This window comes from Marmota flaviventris, chromosome 17, assembly GCF_047511675.1.
Source record: "Marmota flaviventris isolate mMarFla1 chromosome 17, mMarFla1.hap1, whole genome shotgun sequence".
Lineage (NCBI taxonomy): Eukaryota > Metazoa > Chordata > Mammalia > Rodentia > Sciuridae > Marmota > Marmota flaviventris.
This window is the reverse complement of record NC_092514.1, coordinates 54,755,471-54,780,521: the sequence shown is the minus strand read 5'-3', so window position 1 is coordinate 54,780,521 and position 25,051 is coordinate 54,755,471. Positions and strand designations below refer to the sequence as shown.

Here is a 25,051-nt window from a genome sequence, read left to right as displayed (position 1 = left end):
TTAGAAGACTCTTCCCAAGTACAGCAAGGACAGTCATGCATCACTTAATGACGGGGCTATGTTCTGGGAATCACTGGGTGATTTCATCACCATGTGAACATCAGACTGTACTTACACAAAACAAGGCATCTGGAACGTCACCAAGCGATATAATCTCTCGGGACTATCAACATACAAACACGGTATTATCTCACTGATGGAAAGGTGACATGGCGCGTGACTGTACAGTATCACGATGCCGAGGAGAGATGGGCTGTGGGGGCATAAACTAGAAAACAGCATCAGGGTGAAGCAGGGTTCTCACCTGGGCTGCCTAAGGCTCCCCTGTTCCCTGCTCAGCTCCAAATCCCAGAGGTGCCCTTCCTCCTCAAACTCTGGGAACCCACCAACAGAAAACTACTCCTTCCTCCCCCTCTTCCTGGCCTCACAGCAGCAGGTCAGCATGGAGAGACCTTTGCCTCCCTGCTTTTCTCTGTTCCTTCCACCTTTGCCTGACCCTCTCCTTTGCCCCAATCCCCTGGGCTTAATCTTTCTATAGGGGCCTTCATAGGGCAAATGAGGAGGCAGGGGCAGGCTGGTATCCACGTTCCTCCAGTTGAAATACACAAAGACATGACCCCGTCTTCCCTCCCTCTCTTTTGCAAAATAATCCAGTTTCTCCACATTGAAAATGAGGAAGCTGTGGTGGAGGGTGGAGGTCTCCATTCAATCACCCTTTCCAGCCCTTCGAAGGCGCTGAGGAGCATCCAGATGGGTCAGGTCCCCACCCTCCTCCTCCCCCCAGGGCTCCAAGTCCCCCAACTCCTCCAGGAGCTCTTGCGCCCCTTGAGGACATGAACCAAGAAGCAGCAGCTGCAAGTTCAGGAGCCCAGCATCAACAGAATCACACTGGACACTGATAGAAATCAGGCTCAGAGCCAAAATGAACTCTGCTCTTCCCTACGCTGACCACCACGTGGCCAAGACCCCGGGTGGTTGTCCTCCCACATGGCTCCCACATGTTCCCCCAGCCGCCACATTCCTCTGACCCATATGCCTCCTGCTGGCCTGCCCGCCTCACTGAGGCCAGCACCGGGGCTCTGTCATCCCTTTGCCTTGCCCCAGCTTGTCTCTCTTCCCAGAGATTCAGGGTGAGCTTTGAAAGGGTCAGTTCAAAGAGGACCTGCTTGTGGAAGGCCCAGCCAGACCTAGGGCTGGTTCCTCGGCCAGATTCCTGGCAGCTGGGGACAAAGGCCCCACTGTTCCCCCGACCCTCGGACGCCCCCAAATGCACTGGGCATAAGAAGGCTTTCTTTCCCCAGTTCCGCTCCTCACAGGCCCGGGCTCTTTGCCATAGGGAGTAGCCCTGGTCCCTCTTCAGGAGAGGCTGGGGGTGGGGAAGAGGGAACTCCTAATTTCCCCATCCCCACCACCATGCACCCAACCCCTTGGGGCCCACGGGATAACGAAGCAGCCCTGGGGCCAACTTCAGGATCAGGGACCCAGGTTCCTCTTGGCCCCTCAGCCACCAAGCCCTTCCAGGCCTGAAATAGTTCCCTGTCTTCTCCCACTCACCAGATCCATACCCATCTCCTAGGACTACTTCTCCTCTGAAGAGTCACCCAGCCCAAACCAAAGCAGCCACTCTTAGAAGGCCTCAAGAGGCTGGGTGTCTGTCCCCCTTGCCACCTGGTCCCCAATGGCAAGAAACCAGGAGATAGTTCTCCAGTTGCCTATCACACAATGCTGGTCAGAAGCAGGGACCTCAAGGTTTCTGTGCCCAGCCTCTCACCCAGTGCCTGAACTTTCTGTAGAGAGTCCTCATCATTGTCCAGCCTGAGCTTGCCCACTTCCAAAGATGGAGGCCTCACTACCCCCAGGACCTGCTCATTTCCTCTTCTGACCATAAAGGGTCCTTTATATTAACCAAAAGTGTGATGTTATTTCCATCCTTTGATTATTGTTTAATACAGTCACTATCAATATTTGAGCTTACCAAATATCAGTCACATTAGCTGTACTACCTCACTTAGTCCTCTCAATAATTTTCTTTTTTGGAGGAAGAGGGTACTAGGAATTGAACCCAAAGGTACTTTTTCCACTGAGTTGCATCCCATCCCCATTTTATTTTAAGACAGGGTTAAAATTGCTTAGGGCCTCACTAAGTTGTGAGGCTCGAACTTGTGATCCTCCTGCCTCAGCTTCTCAAGTTGCTGGGATTACTGGCGTGTGCCACCTCATCTGGCTCTTCAATGCTTTTGAGGGATTTTTCAGGGATAAGAAAACTGAGCCTAAGCTGGTTTTGGTGGCATATGCCTGTAATCCCAGTGACTCGGAAGGCTGAGGATTGAAGGCTTGAGACCAGCCTGGGCAATTTAGCAAGACACTATCTCAAAATAAAAATTAAAAGGGCTGGGAATATAGTTCAGTGGTAGAGCACCCCTGGGTTCAATTCCTAGAACTGAAAGAAAAAAAAATAAGAAAACTGAGGCTACAACAATTAAGTTGTCCAAAGCCACACAGTGAAAAAGGGGCCGAGTGAAATCTGAACCTCAGCAGGCTGAAGTAGGGCCCCAAGACTCACCCACAGGGTGCTCCTGCCTCCCATGCCAGGACGAGGCCACTCATCTGTCATGGCTGGCCTGTCTGTGTCAGAAGGTAGCCTGGATCACAGCCCATTTTTGTCCTTGCCAGATCCCCATCAGCCTTTATCAGCAGATGAACTGTGGCCTGGGGATAGTGACTGACTGATGTTAATTCAAACCAGTGAGAGGGGAGCAAAAAGGAACAGGGCACCTGCCCAGGTGCGTTAAGACTTGGAGGAGATGGAAGGGGATGTCCCTGGGCCTAAAGTTTAGGACTGAAGCTGACTGAACCTGGTGTAGGACAGAGAACTGATGGCATGAGCCAGGGATGTGGCTCGGTGGTAGAGCCCCTGCCCAGTACTCACAAGGCCCTGGGTTCCATCTGGAGCTCCACAAAGATAAACTAAAAGAATTAACAACTATGAGGGGCCCTGCCCCAAACCACTCAGGCCACTCCAGCTTGACAGAACCTTCCACCACAAGGTGATGTGTTGAAACTGAACATTTCAGGACCAAAGAACTGAAAAAGGAAAAGGCCTCTTTGATACAACCTGTAGTCTTTTCCCACAGGCCCATTCGTTAGCGCCATCTCCTGAAAACTTCAGGGGAAGAGATGAGGGAAGAACAAGAGAGAAGCCAGGAGACTGGGAGAGCCCTGGGTGGCTTTTGTAAGACTCAGAGAGCAGAGGTAACAAGGGCAGGGGAGAGAGTCCTTCCTCCCTCCTTGCTCAGTGAAGCATCCCAGGCCGCCTTCCAAGACCCCAGCCCCAGGCACGGTAGCTCACACCTGTCATCCCAGAGACTCAGGAGCCAAGGCAGGAAGATCACAAGTTCAAGGCCACCCTGGGCAACTTATTAAGACTGTCTCAAAAGAAAAAGTAAAAATGGCTGGGGAACTAGCTCAATGATAGAGTGCCCCAGGGTTTCATCCCCAGTACCAAAATAAAAACAAAACAAAAAGAATCCCAGGCCCACTGACTTCCAAAGGGTTAGGTTACAGGAGGCTGTGGCTTTGCCATACACTGAGCCATTGTTCATGAATTCAGTCAGTCAGTCTGTCAACAAACATTCTCTGAGTACTGGGAGGATGCCAGGCCTCTGTGGACAACAAGACAAACATGACCCATGGAAGCCACTTGGAATGATGTTCATTCAAGAGGCATGGTCAAGTCCTCACTCTGCCAGTTACTTGTTGTGAGGTCTTAGGAAGCCATGTAACTTCTTTGTGCCAGTTTCTTCATCATCCTGTCAAACAGGATGATGGTAACGTACCTACCTAGTGGTAAGCACTATGTACATGTCGCTACTATTATTTTTCCAGTCTGATGGGTGACACTGACATGTAAGTGAATGGTCACAATGCTAGGGAGAGAGCCCAGCTCTGGGCACCCCAGGAAGCCAGGGGAGGGGCCATTCCTGACTCGCACTTCACAAACATTTATGGAGAACTGCTCTGTGCCAGGCACCATGCTGGTCACTGGGGACACAGAGATGAACAGGACACATTGTCCACTTGGGCTTCTTCCCTGCCCTCCCTTCTCTCTCTCAGGGCCCCGTCCCAGCACCTGGTACTGGAGGGGCCACCGAGGACAGAACCACAAAGGGAGAGGGCTGGCCTTGGAGCCTGGGGATCAGAAGACCTGGGTTCTTCTCCACCACCCATGGGCTGAGGGACAAGGGTGTTCTCTGGCCTCAGTTTCCTCACTGCAGCATGGGGAAGTTGGACCCGATGGCCTGTTGGTCCTGGCCACAGGTGATGAGTATGCCCCACCTGCAAGGGCTTTAAACTTGCCCCAAAGTCAAGTCCCAGGACCATCTCAGCCTGACATCCCACTGAGGCAGTGGGAGAGGAGATGCCCGCCTGGTACAGACTGGCACTGTCCTGCTGACAAGCTGGCACAATTTCACAAGAAATAGGGGGCCTGGATCTAAGGGCGGGTTGTTTGAAGAGGGTGGGGGTGCCCGGGGAAAGGCAGTGCCAGCTCCCACAGGCCCTATTCATGGTGTTCTCTGGGGAGGGTGAGAGAGCAGGATAATTAAAACCGGGCTTTGTCCAAATCCCTGACCAAGCCAATACCTCACCTTTGAACCTCTGCGGCCAGCAGAGCAGGGCTGACGCGCCTTTGGAAGGAAAGTGTCAATGAACAGAGCCAGGCCCAAGTGCTGTGGGTGGGCACGGGTGGGACGGGGGTGCTACAGGGGTAAGTGGGCTGATTCCCCACCTAGCAAACCAGAGAGGGCCACCTGGGGCTTTGCTGTCCCCACGGACGGGTAGGAAGACAAGTGACAAAGGTCCAATCCAGCAAGAGGTTGACTTGATTTTGAGCTGTGTCCGAGATGAATCTAGATTCAGGGTGGGAGTGACAGCAGGACAAGGAGGGTCCCAGGAAGTAAGAGAGAGAGCAGAACTCTAAAGCTAGATCCTCAGGTTCCTACCCTGGCTCAGCCACTTACTAGCAATGAGACTAGGGCCATGCTATTAGCTCTCTGTGCTTCCGTGTACTATAAGATGAGGATAATGGTATCTCCCTAGTGGTGTTCTTGTGAGCATTAAATGAGGCAATCTGTATAAATCCTGTTCTTAGCTATCAGTTATACTGCTAAAGCAACTCCCCTTTCTTTAAAATACATTTTTCCAGGTACTGATGTATATGCTCAGAATATATCTGCATGCCATATGAATCTCTCTAAATTACTACATTGGGATCCAACATCATAGGAATTCACCTGGTCCACTACACTAGAGGAAACTTCCCTGAAGTATAGCTCACAAACCTCTTCCTGGAAGTTCTCCCAAGTATCTAACTACAATCAATCACAGTATAAGTTATACCAGTCTCCTGCTTACACAACAAGAAGTCATTCTAAGCATCCCTGCAATGAAGAATAGAGCAGTCCGCTGACCACTCCTGCACTGTCTTGCTCTAACCAGCACCCGCCCTCATCCCCACTCCCACCTATGCCAACAATGCTGTACTTCTTCCCCAGAAATTCAGGGTTGGCCTGAATAAGGGGACACAGAAGGCCCCACCAGGCTGTGCACACACAGGTCACACACAGGCCTGTTTTCCAGGTCCAGTGCCCCTCTGCTTGAGCTGGATTCACAAAAGCCTGCCCCATCTCAGATGGTATCCCAAAGCCACATCCCTCATAATTTCCCTCTCAGGTGTCATCTTGTGCCCTGACTACTATCAGGAAACGTGGATGCCAGCTCAGGCAATGTCACTGTAGGGTCAGGCCCTCTCCATAAAATGGGACACTAACACCTTCTCTGCCCACTCACAGGGGTTCTAGGCCTTTGAATCCAGCATTCAACGTAGGGGATCTACTGCACCCATCATTCACAAGGAGAGGGCAGAGCCTTGGACATGGACTCTGGCATTCCCAGCCACCTTGGGGCAAACTCAACCACACTGTGGGCAAGCTGAAGAGGCAGCCAGGGCTGGGGGCCTTTGGGCCATGTTGGGAGGTGAAATGACTGGTTATATAATCAAGATTCAAAGCACACACCGATGAACACATCTCTGTGAGAGCTGGCCACTTTTGAGAGTGGTGCCCTGGCAGAAGGGAGAACCATGTGGGATCAAAAGCCATCCACCCCCAGTTGGGCCCAGTGGGGGTGGAGACACAAGGAGATCGAGATGAAGTATGTGTTGTTGGTTGGGGGGAGAATCCGAGGGACTCATGCTTAATGACCTCCACCCCCACCCCCTGTCCATCCTGAATTTCAAGTTTATAATTAGGAAACAAACTTCGGCTGAGTGAGAACTTGAATACATACAGTTCTAGAAAACAGGGGAGTCACAGAAAGAGTTCACAAAGCACCAGATTCCATAGCCAACATGGTGGGGAAGGTTGGAGAGGAGGGTCCCTAAGCCTTCAGCCTTATCTAAAAAGGAAGAGACCTCAGCCTGGACCCAACCTGATCCTCAAGCTCAGAAAAACTGCTGTCCTACAGCGTTCAGCCCTTCAACTTGGGATGCCGCGGCGGGTGGGTGGGGGGTGCTGGGATGCTTCAGTACGACTAGCAGCCAGGCTCAGAGGTCCGGGGACTAGCCCTGACAGGGGGGATGGGGGCTGGAGGCCCCTGCTGGCCCTTCCCTAGCCTCAGCAGCTGGCAGATGAAAGAACCCAAGCAAAGCAACTCAGCGCTGAGTAATGCCCCTGGCACCCCGCGCTCAGACCCACCCACAGCCAGCTGGAGAGAGCAGAGGAGGGCAGCCGGCCTGCAGAACTGGGGGTCCCGGGCCTATGTCTCTTTCCAGCACCCAGGAGGGCTGCAGACCTGAGCCTGGCAGCCCGTCGTGCGGTACGGCCCAGCAGGGAGCAAGACTGGCGCTGAGAGGGGGGTGTCCCGCCTCCGTGGCCAAGGACGTCCCGCTCCGGGAACCCCCTCCCCCACTCCCTCTCCCTCCAGCTGTGCCGGGGCCTCGCCAACGGAAAACGAAAACTCGGGCAGAGGAAACGGCGGCAGGCGCCCCGCCTGAAAAACCTGGACAAAAGGCGCGGGCCTCCCGCCCCCGCTGCCCGGTCGCAGGAGGCCTGGCACCACCGTCCGGGTCAGTGGCCCCTGCCCTGGCAGCCCCAGGCCCGTCCGGCCCGCTGCCTAGCTCCCTCGTTCGTGCCCCTCTGCCGGGGGCAGCTCTCCCTCCGACCCCCTGCCCAGCCCGCACCCGCCGAAGTTCCCGCAGCGGTGCCCGCGGTGCCCTCACTGTGTGCCCCCGGCGGTGCCTGCCTAGCGGGGGCGCAGCGACCCCGGCCCAGCCACCGTCCCCTGGCCTCGCCCGGCCGCGCCCCCTCCGGTGGCCCAGCGCCCTCACCTGGGGAGGCCGGGGCTCCGGACGCGGCGGGATCCCGACCAGGCAGAAGGCGACTCCATTCATCGGGTGGCAGCGGCGGCTCTGCGGCCGGGGCACTGCTGGGGGCGCGAGCCGGGACCCGGGAGGGGCGGGGCCGGGGCGGGGCCGAGTGCAGCTCCCCCCCCCACAACCCGCCCCCTCGCCCCTCCTCTCCACCACTCGCGCTCTCGACGGGGCGCACCCGCGGCCTCTCCTCAGGGTCCCCAGAGGGTGAAGCGGGCTGAGACCGAGGTCTGCGCGGGCGGCGGAGACAGAGGCCAGACACAGCCTGGCCCAGAGAAGTGGTCCCAGGGAGGCAGCTAGTACCGGCCTCCAGGGGACCGGCCTAGATAGACAGTGATCCGGACCCAGGAAAGAGGACAAGGGCACTGAACCTAGAACTAGTACAGGGAAAGGGAGGGAGGGAGGGGGAAGCAGAGAGAAACGGGCGTCCAAAGATGGACGGAAACAGAGACCCAGAGACCCAGAAAGCATGAATGGTAAGACAGTTGAAGAGAGGCTGAGAAAGTCAGAGACAACGATGAGGTGACGCTGGATCTGAGAAAGAGAAGGAGTATGCAGGATTAGGGAGCCTTCACTCTAGGGACTCATGGAAATTGAGGTACAAGAACAGTTATGGTGCACTGGTCGGGGGTGCCCTTCAATCTAGGGAAGGTCCCTTTCCAGGCACAGTCCCAGCCAGGATCCCACAGTGGCAGGGGACACAAAGTTGGAAAAGAGGGTGTGGCAGGTGCATCAACTCTTCTAATTGGCCCAGCTCAAGCGAGTCCTGTGGTTCTGGGCTCTAGACTGCCCACGGACTTGCTCTGCTGGCGATCCTGAGAGCGAACCCTTTCTGACTTCACTCTGAGCTGGGCTCAAAGAGCAAAGAGACGCCCCGGAGCCAGGTGAGGTGACACACGCCTGTAATCCCAGCGGCTTGGGAGACGAAGGAAGTAGAATCATGAATTCAAAGCCAGCCTCAGCAACTTAGCGAGATCCTGTCTCCGAATAAAAAATAAAAAGGACTGGGGATGTGGCTCAGTGGTTACGCACCCCTGAGTTCATCCCTGGTAACAAGAGAGAAGAGAGGGGGAGAGAGACAGACAGACATGAGACATACTGGGTCTTAGCCAGCTTTCCCCTCCTGCCAACAGGACCTCTTCAGCTCATTCCCAGACAGTTCAGGGAGGGGCCCATCCTTCATTGTACTGGAAAATTCTTTCTGCTGTCTAACTTCCAGTTTTCCCCCTTCTTACCTGCTACAGCCTACACTGACCTCCTCTTCATGTTTTCTTGCAGTTTTAAAGTCTCTTGTATTCCTTTTCTCAGGTTATAAGGAAAAGAAGGCAGAAGCCAATGATAGATAGGAATAGACTTAGAGATTGCTTCACCACCTCGGGGGTCACTGATCAGCCCCGAGCCCCACCCTTTAACCCTTGATCAGGGTCTAGAATTCAGGTGTAGTGGGTAGGGCAGACAACAATTAGGCCATCCTCCTCCCTTGAGCCTGAAGAAGGAGATACTGACTGGTTTTTAAATCAAATGCTTTATTTAATTCTTCTGCAGTCAGCAGAAAATAATTTTCTAATGATGGAGGAGCAGTTAATGACTCTTCTTCCTTCTCCACCCCTTTTCATCAAGGTCATATGCAGCCAGAAGTATCTCCCACTTCTAGAAAGTCCTTCCTGCTATCTAACTGTAAACCATCACACTACTGGATCTTCTTGCATTATCTTCAACCCAGTACCTGTTCCTGTCTGTTTCTGCCCTGTAGCTCCAAGGTGTGCCACCTCCTGGATGTAGGGGTCCTTTCCAATGGAAACAAAGGGCTGTCTCTGTAAGGGGGAGGGTTGGCATCTGAGAGCCAGACTGAACTGACGTTGTGGGTTGTGGGGCAGGGGCGGGGAACCCTGGAGGGCCCCTGGCTCACTTTTTCCAGGGCCTGATGCCCTCAGACCCTGCAGGAGGCGATGAGAGGAAATGAGCTCACACTGACCGGCAGTCCAATTCCTCCCTCCACAATGCACTACACATACCTCCCCCACCCTCTCCCACTTCCCAGAAACTGTGACTCTCCCCCACCCTGCTGCCCTTCCCACCTCTTCCTGCACCTTGACCTGTACCCCCATCCTGCCCAGGCCCTTCCCATCCATCTACTCCAGGCCCTCTTGCTCTATCCTTCCTGTCTACTGTGGCTCCTCAGACTCTGTGTCCCACTCCTTGTATCCTACCATCCACCCCAAAACCCATTTTTCTCCTTGTGTGCTCTTTCTCTGGGGTTTGCCGTAATAGAGCCCAACATAAGGTGAAACATACCCCTCACCAACAACCCTCCTTATATTCCCCCTCTTCCCAAATTCCTACCCTAGCCTAGTCACCCTCCTTCTCTCATGAATGCATTTTGGGAGCTCTGCTATGTGAGGGAGTAGGGAGTGAGGGGAGCAGGGCAGGCTGCCCCTGGGGATGTAGAGACAGGGCTGAGCTCTTTCCCTAGCTGAGGCCTGGTCTTCCCAAATCACCCTTCTGTAGTGAGATCCCAGGGGAGTGGTGGAAGGCTGGAGAAGCAGGAGCGGGGCCAGCAGGGAAGTGCCTTAAGCTCCTTGGAGCTTCATGGATGGGTCAGGGGTCTGGTGGGGACAGGGAGAAAGGCACTCCTGGGAGCAGGCATGGACAAAGGCAGGGAGGCAGGGGGAGAGCAAGCTTGTGGGCAGGAAGTGTGGAGAGATGAGGAAGGAAACAGGCGGGATGTGACTATGGAGCGCCTAGGCTCTTAGATTCTAGCCTGATTTGAATAGAGACTTTAAATAGAGATGTGCCAGGCCCCCTCTGGCATGTGATGGCGACCAGAACAGAGGGCAGCCAGCAAGGAGATAGGGAAGGGGATAGGGGATTCTCCAGAGCAAGGGGCAGAGAACAACAAATATCAAATGATTCTGGGACTTGGTGACCTATTGGGTAGGAGGAAGGAGATGGAAGAGTCTAGGAAAACTTCACGGCTTGTAAATATCAGGTAGACCAGTTGTCTAGGTTGTTCCCTGTCTAGGGAACAGGTCAGGTGCTGAGATGTGTCTTTATATGCATTATTCCAATTAAACCTTTCAAAAACCTGTAAAATAGATATTGTTTTATGGGTAAGGAAACTGAGGTCCAGAGAATGCATGTCCACACAGGATTTGGACCCAGGCGTTTGGACTTCAAGTCCACACACTTAACCTTCAGGCTGAGTTGCTAGTAGAGTAGGAACTGACTACTTAAACGCTGGAGGGAAGATAGGCTTGAGCTAGAGGCTCAGCTGTGGAAGTCCACTAGTGTCTGAGACCAGGGCTGTGGCTCAGTCTCCTGAGAGAGTAAAGAGTGAGGAGACCAGCTATGGGACAGTGTCCAGAGGAGCATGAGCCCTTTAGGGACAAAAAGAAGAGGAGGAAGCACCGAAAAAGACCCAGGGGAAGCAGGCAGGCAGTGCACGTGTTGGGCAGAGAGGGCACCTTCAGACGGTCAGTAGGGGCAGAGGTCAGACTTCAATAAGAAAGAGCCACAGGAGTGATGAAGTGGAACAGGCCCAAGGACAGAGGGAGCAAGAAGGGGCAGCCGGAAGTGCAGGTGAGCCACAGGCAAGGCACATTTCTCTTTGAGTGGTTGAGAGGCAGGTACCTGAGTGGGAGCCTGAGGACACAGGCGGAAGGGGAGTGGGCAAGACAAAGGCCCAAAGAGCAGCATGGTAGAGGTTAGGAGATCCCCAGGCCAGAGCCATTGTTGGGATCAGGCCTGTCCCAGGATTTGGTGAAGGGTCTATTGTGTCATCAAAAGAGCTCTGGAATGAGAGTCCAAAGACCTGAATTCCAATCCCCATCCTACCCGCTGGGTAGCTCTCTGGCTTTGAGGTCAAGTACATTCTCTGAATCTCAGTTTCACCCTCTGTAAGATAGAAACAACTGGGCCTTCTCAGCCTGCCTCTGATTTGAAGCTCACATTTGGTAAAGGACTCATTATACTCTGGTAGCTGAAGGGAAGAACAAGACAGGTGCGCTCCACTTCATAGTGGAATTTTGCAAGCTACTTATAAACACATCACAAGTTGAAAATATCATAAGTCACAAATGCATGTAATACCCCTGACCTCTCAACACAGCACATTACAGACTGTTTGCCATTCCGATGGTGGAGCTGCCTGGGTACCTAGCACATATCACCAGCCCTGTAATAGGTCAAAATTCAAAGTATGGTTCCCACTGAATTTGTATTGCTTTCTCACCACTGTTAAGTCCCAAAGTGGTAAATTGAACGACCATAAGTCAGGGATGTCTATAATGTGTGAAATGTGGGTTACAGGGCCATAAATCTGGCCATAGTACAGGTCCTTCCACGAAAGGGGAGAGAGCAACCCCTGGTGGAGAAGGAGAGGAGGGCAAGAGTAGAGGGGAGAGCTGTTCTTGAAGAGCCCCAAGATCCTCTGCTGTTTCCCCAAAGGCAACACTACTCCTCCAATTTGCATCTCCAGAAGAGTTGGGATCCAGTTCAATCAAGTCAAAAGACAATTGTTGATCATCTACTACATGCAAATTCCTGTGTGGTGTGGTAGAGATAGTTTAATGAATCAGGTATATCAATGAGCCCCCTATTCTGGGGGTGGTGGTGGCAATGAATCCCACAAAGGATAATAGGGAAGATGCTTTAATGGTGGTACAAGCATAGGCTTAAGCAAAACAAGAACAAACCTCCAGGAGCCAGGGGAGAATGCAAGGACCTTGGGAAACAGTGTTTGACCTAGACCTTGATGAAGGCCTCCAATTGGCAAATTGTCAGAAGTTGAGGAGGAAACAGGCTCTGGCACAGCCCCAAGCATCCCATAGTCTGTTCTTCATAGAGCACCCTTAATGGTGCTAGGTGGGGCAGTGGTCCACTCAGGATGATGCTAGTCCCCACTCATTCTTGTTGCCAGGTCCCTGAAGAGTCCCATGAAAGGAATCCTACCTGAACGCCCCTTAGAGAGGGAGACTAGAGATCCTGGAAAGGCCCAAAGAGCAGCATGATAGAGGTTAGGGGCCCAGGAATTGGTGAAGGTCTATTGTGTCATCAAAAGAGCTCTGGAATGAGAGTCCAAAGACCTGAATTAAAATCCCCATCCTACCCACCAGGTAGCCCTCTGGCTACCTGGAGTCAAAGGGCACTGGAACCTGCCAAACTTCTGGGATCCCCCAGCCCAGCAACCTCTGGACAATTGGCTCAATGGGAGCTAGAGATTGCTGCTCCAAAAAAAAAAAATAAAAATAAAAATAAAAATAAAAATAAATAATAAAATAAAAAAAAATAAAAAAAAAAAAAAAGAGATTGCTGCTCCATCAGGCTGGCAGATGGGATAGTGAGCCACACCCAGCCAGGTCCTATGTCAGGGCAGGAGGCAAAAGAGAGATGCCCCACCCCCGCCACTTGGGAATGGCTGTGCCTCAGGACACTCATCTTTGGGAAACTATGTCATGGTTTGGAGAGAGGAAAAGACCTTGGCCTGCATCTCTGCAGGCTCTTATGTGCCACTGGCCAGTGATACGGATTGCATGGGCAAGCATGTATAGGCAAGGCTAAATGATGACCTATGAGGACCATGACATCCCCTAGCAGGAGCTTAGAAACCTCAAGACGGAGAGGAAAGGCATCAAAATGTGTGGAGCACCTATTACACGTCACCAGCTTTAGAGGTTAAGCAACTTATATAGAATCTCCCAGCTGGGATTCAGGACTCAAGCAAAGTCCGATGTTAAGCTTTTGCTCTTTCTACCACAACATGTTCCCTCCGGGAGAGGTTAGGCCAGGTAGTCCCTCCCAGCTCCTGGATGCTAGATCTTATGGTTCTATGTGCGGATTGATGCCTCTTGCTTCTGCTACTGGCCCCCCCAGACTTTGCCTAGTCCCCACACATCACTTCACATAGGATGAATTTGTTCCATTCTCTATTTTGCCCCTCTGGACGGTTGAAGAGAGAAGAGAATGAGGAGAAGAGAGGGGGACATGGAGGAAGAAAAAGAGAGGAAGACAAGGGGAGGAGAGGAAGTAGGGCAGGAGTGGCTCCCACCTCCCCCTGGAAGCTCTGGAAATCCCCAGCAGCTGCTCCCCTCTCCTCTGTCTGGCCCTGAGCCAGCCCTGGACAGAGTGATGGGAGTTGGATGGGGAGAAAAGAGGGGTAGGGCCAACCATGGGGGGAACCCTTCCATCCCAGTGCCCACTCTGCCAGCAATTCCAGCCCCCATGAGAGATTCCAGACATACCCCCCTTTCAGAAAACCCTACATGCCAAAATCCACACATACCATACAGAAGCATCAGGGAGGGCTCTTGCACTATAAAAGGATTCTTTGCTTTACAAGAGGGCCCAGCACATGGGAAACTTAAAATAGGAGCTTCCCCAGTGTCATGAAAAGCAGCTCTGATTTCCAGAGCACACCAGACACACCACGTTGCCCGCACAATCAGAAAGCACCAGCAGGCGCAGGGCTGGGGTCCTCCAGGGCCTTAAGCAAAGGAGCCTGGCACCTCTAAACTGCGGATTATCAGAGTCAACACCTGTGGGGCCTCATAATCCAGGGGGCAGGCTGGGGGAAGGCTGGGTTACTGTGCTCAGAGTTATCCTAGGACTTCTGGAAAGAACCCAGAGAGATCCCGGTATGGTGGTGAATGCCTGTAATCCCAGCAGCTCAGGAGGCTGAGATTAGAGCATCAAAAGTTCAAAGCCAGTCTCAGCAATTTAGCAAAGCCCTAAGCAACTTAGCTAGGCCCTGTCTCAAACAATAAGAAGGCCTGGGGATGTGGCTCAGTGGTTAAGCGCCCCTGGGTTCAATCCCTGGTATCAAAAAAAAAAAAAAAAAAAAAGCGGGGGGGGGGGGGAGCATATGTAGTATTTGCAAATAACCTGCATATCTACCCACATGCTTTTTAAAAAAAATTTTTTAATTGTAGATGGACACAATATCTTTATTTATTTTTATGCAGTGCTGAGGACCGAACCCAGGGCCTCACACATGCGAGGCAGGTGCTCTACCACTGAGCTACAGTTCCAGTCCTGACCCACATAGTTTTTTTTCTGTTGTTGTTTTTGTTTTTTTGTACTGGGGATTGAACCCAGGGGCACTTAACCACTGAGCCACACCCCCACCCTTTTAAAAAATTTTATTTAGAGACAGGGTCTCATTGAGTTGCTTAGGGCCTCACTAATTTGCTGAGGCTGGCTTTGAACTCACAATCCTCTTGCCTCAGCCTCCCAAGCCACTAGGGATTACAGATGTGTGCCACCAAACTCAGCTTCCTCCCATGTACTTTAAATAATCTCTAGATTACGGTGGAGCTTCCATACCTATAATCCTATGGATTTAGGAGGCTGCAGCAGGAGAATCACAAATTTGAGGCCAGCCTCTGATATTTATCCAGGCCTTAACAACTTGAGACCTTGTCTCAAAAAAAAAAAAAAAAGTGTCTAGAGATGTAGCTCACTGGGTTCACTCCCTATTACCTAAATAAATAAATAAGCCTAACAAAAAAATGCTGTATAAGTAGCTGTTGTATTGTTTATGACAATGGGCTGGGATTGTAGCTCAATGGTAGAGCACTTGCCTACCACATGTAAGGCACTGAGTTCCATCCTCAACACCACATAAAAATAAATAAATAAAATAAAGGTATTGTATTCATCTGCAACTAATTTTTCCCCCAGTACTGAGGATTGAATTCAGGGGCACTCGACCACTGAGCCACATCCCCAGCTCTATTTCTATTTTATTTAGAGACAGGGTCTCAATGAGTTGCTTAATGCCTTGCCATTGCTGAGGCTGGCTTTGAACTCATGATCCTCCTGCTTCAGCCTCCAGAACCGCTGGGATTACAGGCGTGCACCATTGCACCTGGCAACTAAAAATTTTTTTTTTCAGAAAAGATATAATGAGAGGGCTGGGGTTGTAGCTCAGTTGTTGAGCATTTGGGTTCTATCCTCAACACCACAAAAAAACAAATATATAAAATAAAGGTATTATGTCTATCTACAATTAAAAAAAATTTTAAAGATATGATGAGAAAGAAAGTCTAATGTTCAGTACTGACATAATTTTTTACTAATATTTTCAATCTGCAGTTGGTTGAATCCATGGACACAGAATAGATGGAGACCTACTGTGTGGAATCACCTCTGCACACATTCTAGCCATTTCTCATAACCTTACCTCATCCATACATACCAAAGTATGTAGATAATCAAAATCCTTCTTATTTTTTAAATCAAGGTAAAATTTACATGCAGGGAGTCAGGCATGGTGACCCACACCTGTAATCCCAGTCACTAGGGAGACTGAGGCAGGAGGATGGAAAGTTCAAGGTCAGTCTCATCAATTTAGTGAGGCTCTCAGCAAATTAGTGAGACCCTGTCTCAAAATAAAAAATAAAAAGGGCTGGGCATATAGCCTAGTGGTAAAATACTCCTGGGTTAAATCCCTAGCACTTAAAAAAAAAAAAAAGAATCTAGGCATAGCTGGCAGGGATTTCACAGCAATCTGGAAAGGGGATGCATATCCAAGGCCTCCTGGTAACTTTTTTTTTTTTTTCTTTTCAGTACTGGGGATTAAACCCAGGGGATGCTCTAGCACTGAGCTACAGCTACATCCCCAGCCTTTTGTTTGTTTTTGTTTTTCTGAGACAGGGTCTCAAATTGCCCAGGCTGGCCTCAAATTTGCCATTTTCCTGGGTCCCTGGGATTATAGGCCTGAGCCACTTTGCCTGATCTCCCAGAGATTCTTTTTTTTTTTTTTTTTTTTGGTACTAGGGATTAAACTCAGGGGCACTCAACCACTGAGCCACATCCTCAGCCACATTTTATATCTTATTTACAGACAAGGTCTCACTGAGTTGTTTAATGCCTTTGCAGTTGCTGAGGCTGGATTTTTAAAAAAATATTTATTTTTTATTTGTAGTCGGACAAAATACCTTTATTTATTTATTTGTATGTGGTGCTGAGGATCGAACCCAGGGCCTCACACATGCTAGGTGAGTACTCTACCGCTGAGCCACAACCCTAGCTCCAGCTGAGGCTGGATTTGAACTCCTGTCTCAGCCTCCCAAACTGCTGGGATTACAGGTGTGCATCACTGCGCCTGGCTCCCAGAGATTCTTGATGGAGCCAAGACAGGAGCTGGATGTCCTGACTTTCCTCTCAGGGGAGGAGTTGGGGTGCAGGCTTGGCCTGGTCTGTCCTGTGGGAAAGGAAAGTGACTGACTGCCAGGACAGGTAGGGAAGGCTGGTAAAGGCTAATGATGGGGCACATGGGCCCCTTGAGCTGCAGGAGACAGGAAACAGTGGTGGCCCCTAGGCCTACTTCTCTCTTTTTTTTTTTTTAATTTAGGTGAAGGTCACATAACATAAAATTAATTATTTTATAATAGGCAACTCAGAGGCATCTGGCACGCCCCACCCCTTGCTTTTGTGTGTTCCACTCAGTAATGGCAACAACAGAAAATGAGGAATCGAGTCCCCTTCCCCCTGCCAGGTCTAGTATTCCAAGGAGCTGCCACTGGTCATTTAAATTAATGACCAAGATGCCAAACAGGCCTGGAGACTAGAGCAGCCCACAACCCCACCCCAACCATCTCGCTCAACTCAGGGAAGATGCCCAGAACACTCATGCCTCCCTGGTGCCTCTCCCCAAGCCCCCAGAGTTTAGGATCACCCCATCCCCTGGCTCCTTACTATCAGCCTATACACAACTCCCTCTACCACTGTGTAGGAGGCAGGAGCTCTAGTGAGGAGGGGTCCCAGAGCCCAGGGACCCTGGCCACTAGTTTAGGCTAAGCAACGCTCAAACAGCTTGGGGCAAGGAAAGGAGGAGGATGTGGGTCTGTTCAGCATTTAAAGGCACACCTAGTAACAGAAAAACCCATTTCATCACCCCAGACCCCACCCCAGTTTCCAAGTGGAAATTGAGAAGAGAGCAAGGCCACCCCAGGAGCAGCAGCCAGATCACTCTGCCCCCTGTCATCTGCTGTCCTCCTACAGCAGGAGATTTCAAGCCAAGATAGATCCCCCCCCCCCACCCGTTACCCCTGGGGACTGTCTGGGCTTGTCTTCAGAGATGAGAACTCTGACTGGGGGGCCACTATGCCCAGCTCTGCACCCTTAGTGCCTGCGTGAAAGAAAGGCAGCCCCCTCCTGGTTGGGACTGCAGTTGTGTATTTGGGGCGCAAGTGAAGAGCCAGCCCACCCCATCTTCTCACTGCCATGAAATGGTGGCAGCAGCTGCTGCAGCTGCCTTAACTGGGAAGGAGGGAGCCTGGCTGCGAGAAGCCCCTTGACGTGGAGGGGGAGGGGCAGCTGTGTCTTGAGGTCTCACTGGGGGGTCTGGAGGGCAGCGCAGTTTGTAGGGTAGGTAGCCATCCCCCACCCGGTATCACCCTTCATTCTGATCACCCTTCATTCAGTAGAATCTGCACCCGCCTCAAGCCTAGGTTCGGAGCGCAGGGGCTGGCTGGGACCTTCCCGAACGGGGATGGGAGCTTCTAAATGAGGGTGCTCTCTTTCTGGGAAGGGGGTGGGAAGTGCACCTTCTGCACGCGCCACCCTGAATGTCAGTGATGGGGGAATACACACCTGTGTGTGTGAGTGTGTATGCGTGTTCGTGCGCGCGTGTGTGTGTGTGTTCACCAGCTCTATGTCACATCGGCCCCACCCAGAGCTCCCGCGCCCTAACCCCTCCCATGTGGCAGGGTCCCCTTGCTGTCGGCGCGCCCACCCTCACCCGGTCACAACACCCGCAGCCCTCTGTTCTCAGACAGACACCCACGCCCCGCGCGCGCTGACCTGCTCCATGCTGCGCCCGACTATGCCGTCGTCGCCGAGCTGGCCCCCGGGGGCGCAGGGGGCAGCGGCCCCTCCATGCGCCCTGGAGGGGCAGCTGCACCAGCGACCGCGCGCAAGGAGCGCCTGGTGTCAGCCGCCAGAGCCCCCTCCCGGCCCCGCCCCGCCAGCAGGCCCCGCCCCTCCGCCCGCCCCCTCCCCCACCCCGGGGCGGGGGCCCCACACGCAGGAGCACACTTGCCCGCTCACATGCTGTCACTCACTCACATACTTCGGGTCATACACGCTCAGTCTCACACACAGTACACACACGACCTCGTATGTCCAGAGCTCCTGCTGCCTCCACCCTTGTGCCTGTCCGGGGGGGCAGGGGAGAGAAGACTCTCTTCAAGGGGAGCCCCTCTTCTTATTCCTGAGAGTCATCGGAGTCAGAAGGAACCCACCCTTCATTTTATAGGCGCCAGAAAGGGGCTTGTCCAAGGTCACCAAGTAGCTGGGTGGCAGAGCTGACCCCATGGCCCAGACCCACTGTCTCTTAGGTCACTTCAGAGGTTGTCTGGGAGAAGCAAGGCACACCCACAGAGCCGGGAACACAGGGAGACACTGTATGCTCTCCTGGGTGAAGCAAGGGGAGGGCTACTCCTTGTTGCCAGGGTCCAGCTTATATTCAAATGTGTTCTGAGGCTCTCGCCTGGGGGTGGGGAACAAGAACAGAGATTCCTGTCGCCCACCATTCCAGTCATGTGCCAAGCAGGAGGAGGACATGGACCTGTTGTTAATCCACTACTGGAGAAGGGGCATTTAAACCCCCAGACCCACCCCAGAGGAACCTGACTTGAGGATTGTGGGGCAACCTCTCTGATGAAGCCCAAGGAAGTGGCAAAATAACTCCATCCCTGTCCCACCGACAGCTCCCAACAGGGTAGCTCCTGACTGCCCACTTCTCCTGTGTCCTGCCCCTGATAGGGCAGGGCCAAACTGAAAGAGGCATCACATGAACCGGCATGTGAGAGGCAGGCATGCTGCCCAGGGCAGAGAGGGAGTCTTCAACCCTGGGGACTCCTGAGCTCCCAGGCCAGTGTTCAGGCTGGCATGAAGGTGGCCTCACCAGTTCTCACCAAGCCCTGGCCTCTTCTTTAGCCACCAGAGGGTGGGAGAGTTAAGATCCTCCGTGGGCCAGACAAAGGGGGCTTTATAGGCTGGGTGTGGGGGGCAAGATGGAGGCAGGAAGACAGGAATGTGGGCTCAAGGCCCCCAGCTCTCAGGAGGCTCATTTGGGGTCTGAAGTTGGACTCCCCAGGTCCTCCCATGTTTTGGCTCTGTGAGGTATTGGCAGCTTTGCTCCTGGGACTACAGCCAAGAGTCCTAGAAGTCCCTCACACTTGGCCATCCCTGATGGGGATCCAGTGGGCACTGCCCATGCACTTCCTATTTTCCCCGCCCTCCTGGCTGCACCCTTTCTCAGCTCCCCTGCCATGCCCTCTAAGCAGCCTCATGCCCCCTGTCTGCTCCCCAAGGGCCCTGCTGGCTGCCTGGGGAGGGGATGGCAGACTTGGGTGGGGTCACAAGGCTATGGGGTCAATGGGGCCCTTTGTCCTTTTAGAGGAAGTCTGTTCTGAACTAAAGGGACTGGAGACAGAAGAGTGCCAGCCAGCAAGCATGTCTGTCCCTCTCCTCCTCCCCCCAACTGGCCTCTTCCAGACCCTGGCAGAGCTGGGCCCTGCTCCATTCTTTCTCTTTGGCTTCCCTCTGGTTCTCTTTCTGTGCCTAGGAAGTGAAAGAAAAGAGGAGGTGTCAACAGTAGCCACCTATGCTGAGCTCTGAAGTAGTTGCTGCATGGCAAGGCCTAAATTCTGGTTTTGGGCTTTGCAAGGTCAGGGACAGTCTGTCCTCACAGATGCTTAGCTGGCTCTCAGGACTAGACTCCTACTAGCCAAAGCCATGGTGGCCGGATTGCTAAGCCCCAATACTATTTTATCAACATACCCTGAGGACCACCACAGGAAACTTCACAAGCAGAGTTCCTTTAAAGACGAGGAATGGATTTGAGTTCTTGAAACAGACCAAATATATTTTCCCTTCATGTGAAGAATAACTTTACTAATGGACTAAGCAATAGTTCTCAAATATTTGGAAAAAATTAAGAGATGGGATCATTCATCATCTCCTGCCTTTGGTGTAGATGTGTGCAACCTTGCAGTACTTCCTCTTATGGAAGACTGGACCCCCAATGAGCTCTTGCTTGTCTGTTCCTGACATAGACCAGGACTTGCAGCAAGAGCACTGTCTCAGGTGGGAGAGTGGGGAGCAGGAAGTGGCATCAGGGTTCAGCCCAGGTCACTTGATGTATATCTTATTTTACCTCCTTGATAAAGTAAAAAGAAGATACTCGTATCTCTTAATGAATGCCCTGGGCAAAGGCCCCTTTTAAAGAAAATGTCTAAGTCTGGTTACCATTGAATTTTCCAACCCTGTCTTGGTGAAGCTTCGAGTCACACAAAATTCAAATCCAAGGTGTGTCCTCAGAAAACTTGGAATGGGGGCCGGGGCTATAGCTCAGTGGTAGAGCGCCTGCTTCTCATGTGTGAGGCCCTGGGTTTGATCCTCAGCACCACATAAAAATAAATAAAGATACTGTGTACATCTACAACTAAAAAAGAAAACTTGGAATGGAACCACCACTTGATACACTTATCCCACTCCATGATACATACCCCAAAGACTTAAAATCAGCATGCTACAGTGAAGCAGCCACATCAATGTTTATAGCATCTCAATTCACAGTAGCTAAGCCATGGAACCAAACTAGATGCCCTTCAACAAATGAATGAATAAAGAAAACGTTATATATATATATATATATATATATATATATATATATATATATATATATATATATATATGTCCAAGGTCTGCCATTTGGTAGCTTATTGGTCTTGGGCAAGTGTACTATGCTCTAGCTTCCTCTCTGTAAACCAGGAATGACAATAAGTGGGTAGAAAGTTATTGGTCCACATAAATGACCAACAGAAGTTAAATACCTTCCATAAAGGCTGAATTAATTAATTAATTAATTAATTAATCAGCAGGTGACGATTTCTGACCTTGTCACCCAATTCTGGGAGGCCATACCCTGGCTTCAACCAGGTGTTTCTCTGGGGGGAACACAGTGATGGAGGGAAGTCTCCAGCCTGGTTCTCCTCCCTGCTCCCAGGGAGCTGAGAGCGAGCCCTGGATAAGGCTGACAAATCCCGGGGTGCCATGGGTCTGGAAAGGGAGGAAGGAGGAGGATTACCCAGGAGGGAGTGAAGGCAATGAGAGGGAAGGGGGGCAGCAGGCTGTGGGCCCCACTCCTGCACCTGCTGCTCTGAGAACAAAGCCAACGATGATGCAATCCTGGCCGGGTGCAGCTGAGGCTGCCAGGCTGAGAGGGGAAGAGTGGGTGTCAGGGTGGGAAGGTCGGCGGGCAGCAGGGTGGACACAAGGTGCTGTGGATGCCTGATCCTGGATTCACAGCCCAACATGTGTCTCTTTCTGGTGGTTCCTAGCCTCCTTTCAAAGCCTCTCACACAGGGGCCAGACCCCTCCCCAAATAAGCATAGCCACCTTGGAAACAGGAGTGACATGATGCAATGAGGACATCACTGCAGGCAGCCTCCTCAAGGGGTGGCACCTCCCTGCAGGGAGAAGGATAGATGAGAAACCCAGACTAGAGCTGTCTGTGCGCCCCATCCCCCGCTGGGTCCTTCACCAGCAGGCCTTGGACTGCAGGTCTCTGTCCCTGCTCCTGTGGTCCTGGAGACGAAGGGCAAAATCTTCCGGAGAAATTGTATGCACAAAACGGTATATACTGATAGAATGAAATAGAACCAAAGGCTGACCTGAGCCAGCCTGGGTCCCCACGTATCCCACTGTCAGTCATCAAGCTAGCTAGCAGAGGCCGGGAGAGAGGATGGCATCCACCAGCCTGCCTAAGCTCTCTACTCTGCCAGGGAGCCTAGAGAACAAAGGTTTCCCCCTCTCCCTCCACCTGGAAAGAGGGGTCTTATCCCACCCAACAGGACCAGGTGGAGAATGTGGGATGAGCCAGGATCCCGAGGGGGCAGGGCATATAGTGGGGCCTCAGAAGAGGACGGGAGATGCTGTTTATTTAAGCCTTGCTTGCCTCGCCCACCGCCCAGACCTGGAGAGACAGCTGGGTGGCCTAGCCCAGAGGACCGCTAGGTGGCAGGAGAGGCCCAAGGACTCGTCGGCTCCACCCACTCGCCGTCAGCCCCAGCACCCGCCCTACCTGGCGGGACCTCCCCGAGCTCCTCCCTTCCTCCTAGAGCCAGCCCCTCTGCAGCCTCCAGGGAGCGGCTCCTGAAGGCTGGGCGTCCTCCCTCCTACCTTTGGGAAAGCAGAAAGCTCTTGGTCGTTCTTTTCAAAAGACCTCTAATTACAACGCTCAGGATTATTGCTTGTGGCTGTTTATTGAGTGCTTAAGATGTACTGAGCATTTTGCAGGCATTATCTCACTTGCTCACACATGGAGCAGGTAATAATATTCTCCCCCCTTTAAAGAGGAGAAAACAAATTTAAAAAAATCAATGAACTGCTGAAGATCACATAACCATGGGCTGGGGTTGTAGCTCAGTGGTGGAGCGCTTGCCTCGCATGTGTGAGGCACTGGGTTCTATTCTCAGCACTGCGCATAAATAAATAAAATAAAGGTCCATCAACACTTAAAAAAATACTTAAAAAGAAAAATCACATAACCAGCTGGTAATGGAGCTAGAACCCCAAGTCCAGTAGCCAGTCCTGGGCCAGGTCCTCTCAGGGTATTGATAGGTAGACATAGGTGTAGGAGGAGCCGTGAGTGCATCTGAGAAGTTTGCTGTCCTTACCACCTCCTCTTCCCACCCACCCCAGAGAGCCGAGGGTGGTGTCTCAGGTGTGAAAAAGTTGGCCAAGTGATTCAAACCATAAAGCTTCTGCCCTGAATGGGCACCACTGCACTGTACCCTGCTGCCTCCTCCCCTTTCACAATGCATTAAAATACTGGGTACTAGGTAGGGGTTGTGGCTCAGTGGTACAGCGCTTGCAAGGCACTGGGTTCCATTCCCGGTACCACATAAAAAATAAACAAAATAAAGGTATAAATAAAAAGAATAAAATAAATAAAATAAAATGCTGGGTACTCCCCTTGCCAGCATTGCCAAAAATCTTTACCATGTACATTCTCCATCCAATATAGTTGCCCCCACCTCACCCCCCGCCCCCACTCAGGCCCAAAGTATTCCAGCCCAGAGGATCTTTCTCCACTGCCTCCTCTCCTCCTGGTCTGGCCCAAACACTCATGAGGCATCTTCTTGTGTGCTAGCCACAGTGCTGGACTAGGTGGTGGGCCGGGAATCACAGAGGTGAGCAAGAAACAGAGCCCACTTTCCCCTCTAATAGGAGTTTGTGTCTAAAGTCAGGCTCATGCAACTTCTACATATAGCACCCCAATCAAAGAAATATTGGCCCCACATCCAGGAGAAAGCAATGTCTATGTCTTGCAAAATATCAACACCACTAGCTGTAACTCAGCTTAAAACAGCTATTCTCTCATTCTCCAGTTATGTTATCACCCCTCAATCTGCAGCTTAAAGGCACAGAGATAAAACCAATTTTCTCAGAAGGGAAAAACCAGGCCTTGATACCCATGGGATGAGCTAAGGAGTCAGGGATGTGAAGCGGAAGGGTGCCTGGGCTGAGTTCTCTTTATATACCAGGCTTCTGATAAATGAGAGCTCAGGAGGAAGCAGTGGGCATTTGGCACGACTTCTGGTCACTGGACAAAGCCTGCTGACTCTAGATCAGCAGTATCTTCCATCCAAAGGGCAGTGACAGTTCTGTTATCTTTTATGACACCAGGAGGAAGTGGTTCCCTCCCACCTCTATAATATCTTGTTTCAGTTGTCTCCTATCATTCACACTCCTACTCCAACCACTGATTCAACCTTTTGAGAAAACCCTGTAGAAGACTGACATTTTGTGACTAAAAAAAATCCTGCCTTTATACAATCAAGTTATCCGGTATGCACTAGGTCCTGTGTCCTAAGTTCAAGGACTGGCTTGACTAGAGAACAAGGAAAATAAGCAACATTCCTGGGAAAGAGGGCTGATCCTATTTCCTCAACTCACCTACCATGAGGCACATCTTTTCAAACTGTTCCAGGCTCTGGAGATAGGAGATAGATGAACAGGACACAGACTCTGTGTCTTCAGAGGTCACCGTGATGCAAGCAGGTAGTGAACACATGGCTTCACAGTGAAAACAGCCATCTGTTTGGCTAGAAATGACTTGTGAAAAATTCCAGTGATCCTAGTGCAAGGCCTTGAAAGATGAGCAGGAATTATGCAGGCAGAGACAGTAACAGGTAAGGGTCCTCCAGACAGAGAGAACAATCTGAAGGAAGTGGTTGAAGGGGTGTCTGATCTGGGGGGTTTCTGGTCACACACTGCAGCATGTGTGGCAGGGAAAGGAAAAATAGCCTTGAAAGGCAGGCTGAGTTGACATGTTCTTCTTTAGGTCTTCTCTAGGTAAAATACTGAAGATTTTATCCTGAGGAAGTGACATAGCACATCTTCAGTTTTCAAGATCTTTTAAAAAGACTGCAAAGGGAAAGGAAGCAAGGAGACCAGTTGGGAAATTGTTGAAATTGTCTGGGTAAACCTGTGTGATGGTACCTGCCTGTAATCCCAGCAACTAGGGAGGCTGAAGAAGGAGGATCATGAATTCTAAGACAGCCTCGGCAATTTAGTGAGGACTTAAGCAACTTAGCGAGACTATCTCTAAAT

The 25,051-nt window shown here is 51.6% G+C and overlaps 1 protein-coding gene across 3 annotated transcripts in view; it reads right to left on the bottom strand.

The window, feature by feature from the left end:
- Arhgap23 (Rho GTPase activating protein 23) overlaps positions 1 to 7,466 on the bottom strand; it is a 71,819-nt gene extending 64,353 nt beyond the window's left edge. For all 3 annotated transcript variants that reach the window (XM_071603234.1, XM_027924727.2, XM_071603235.1), the window contains exon 1: positions 7,385 to 7,466. In XM_071603234.1, coding sequence (XP_071459335.1) covers positions 7,385 to 7,447 — 63 coding nt within the window. In that variant the 5' untranslated portion in view covers positions 7,448 to 7,466. The remainder of the gene's footprint in view (positions 1 to 7,384) is intronic.
- Between the last annotated feature and the right edge of the window lie 17,585 nt (positions 7,467 to 25,051).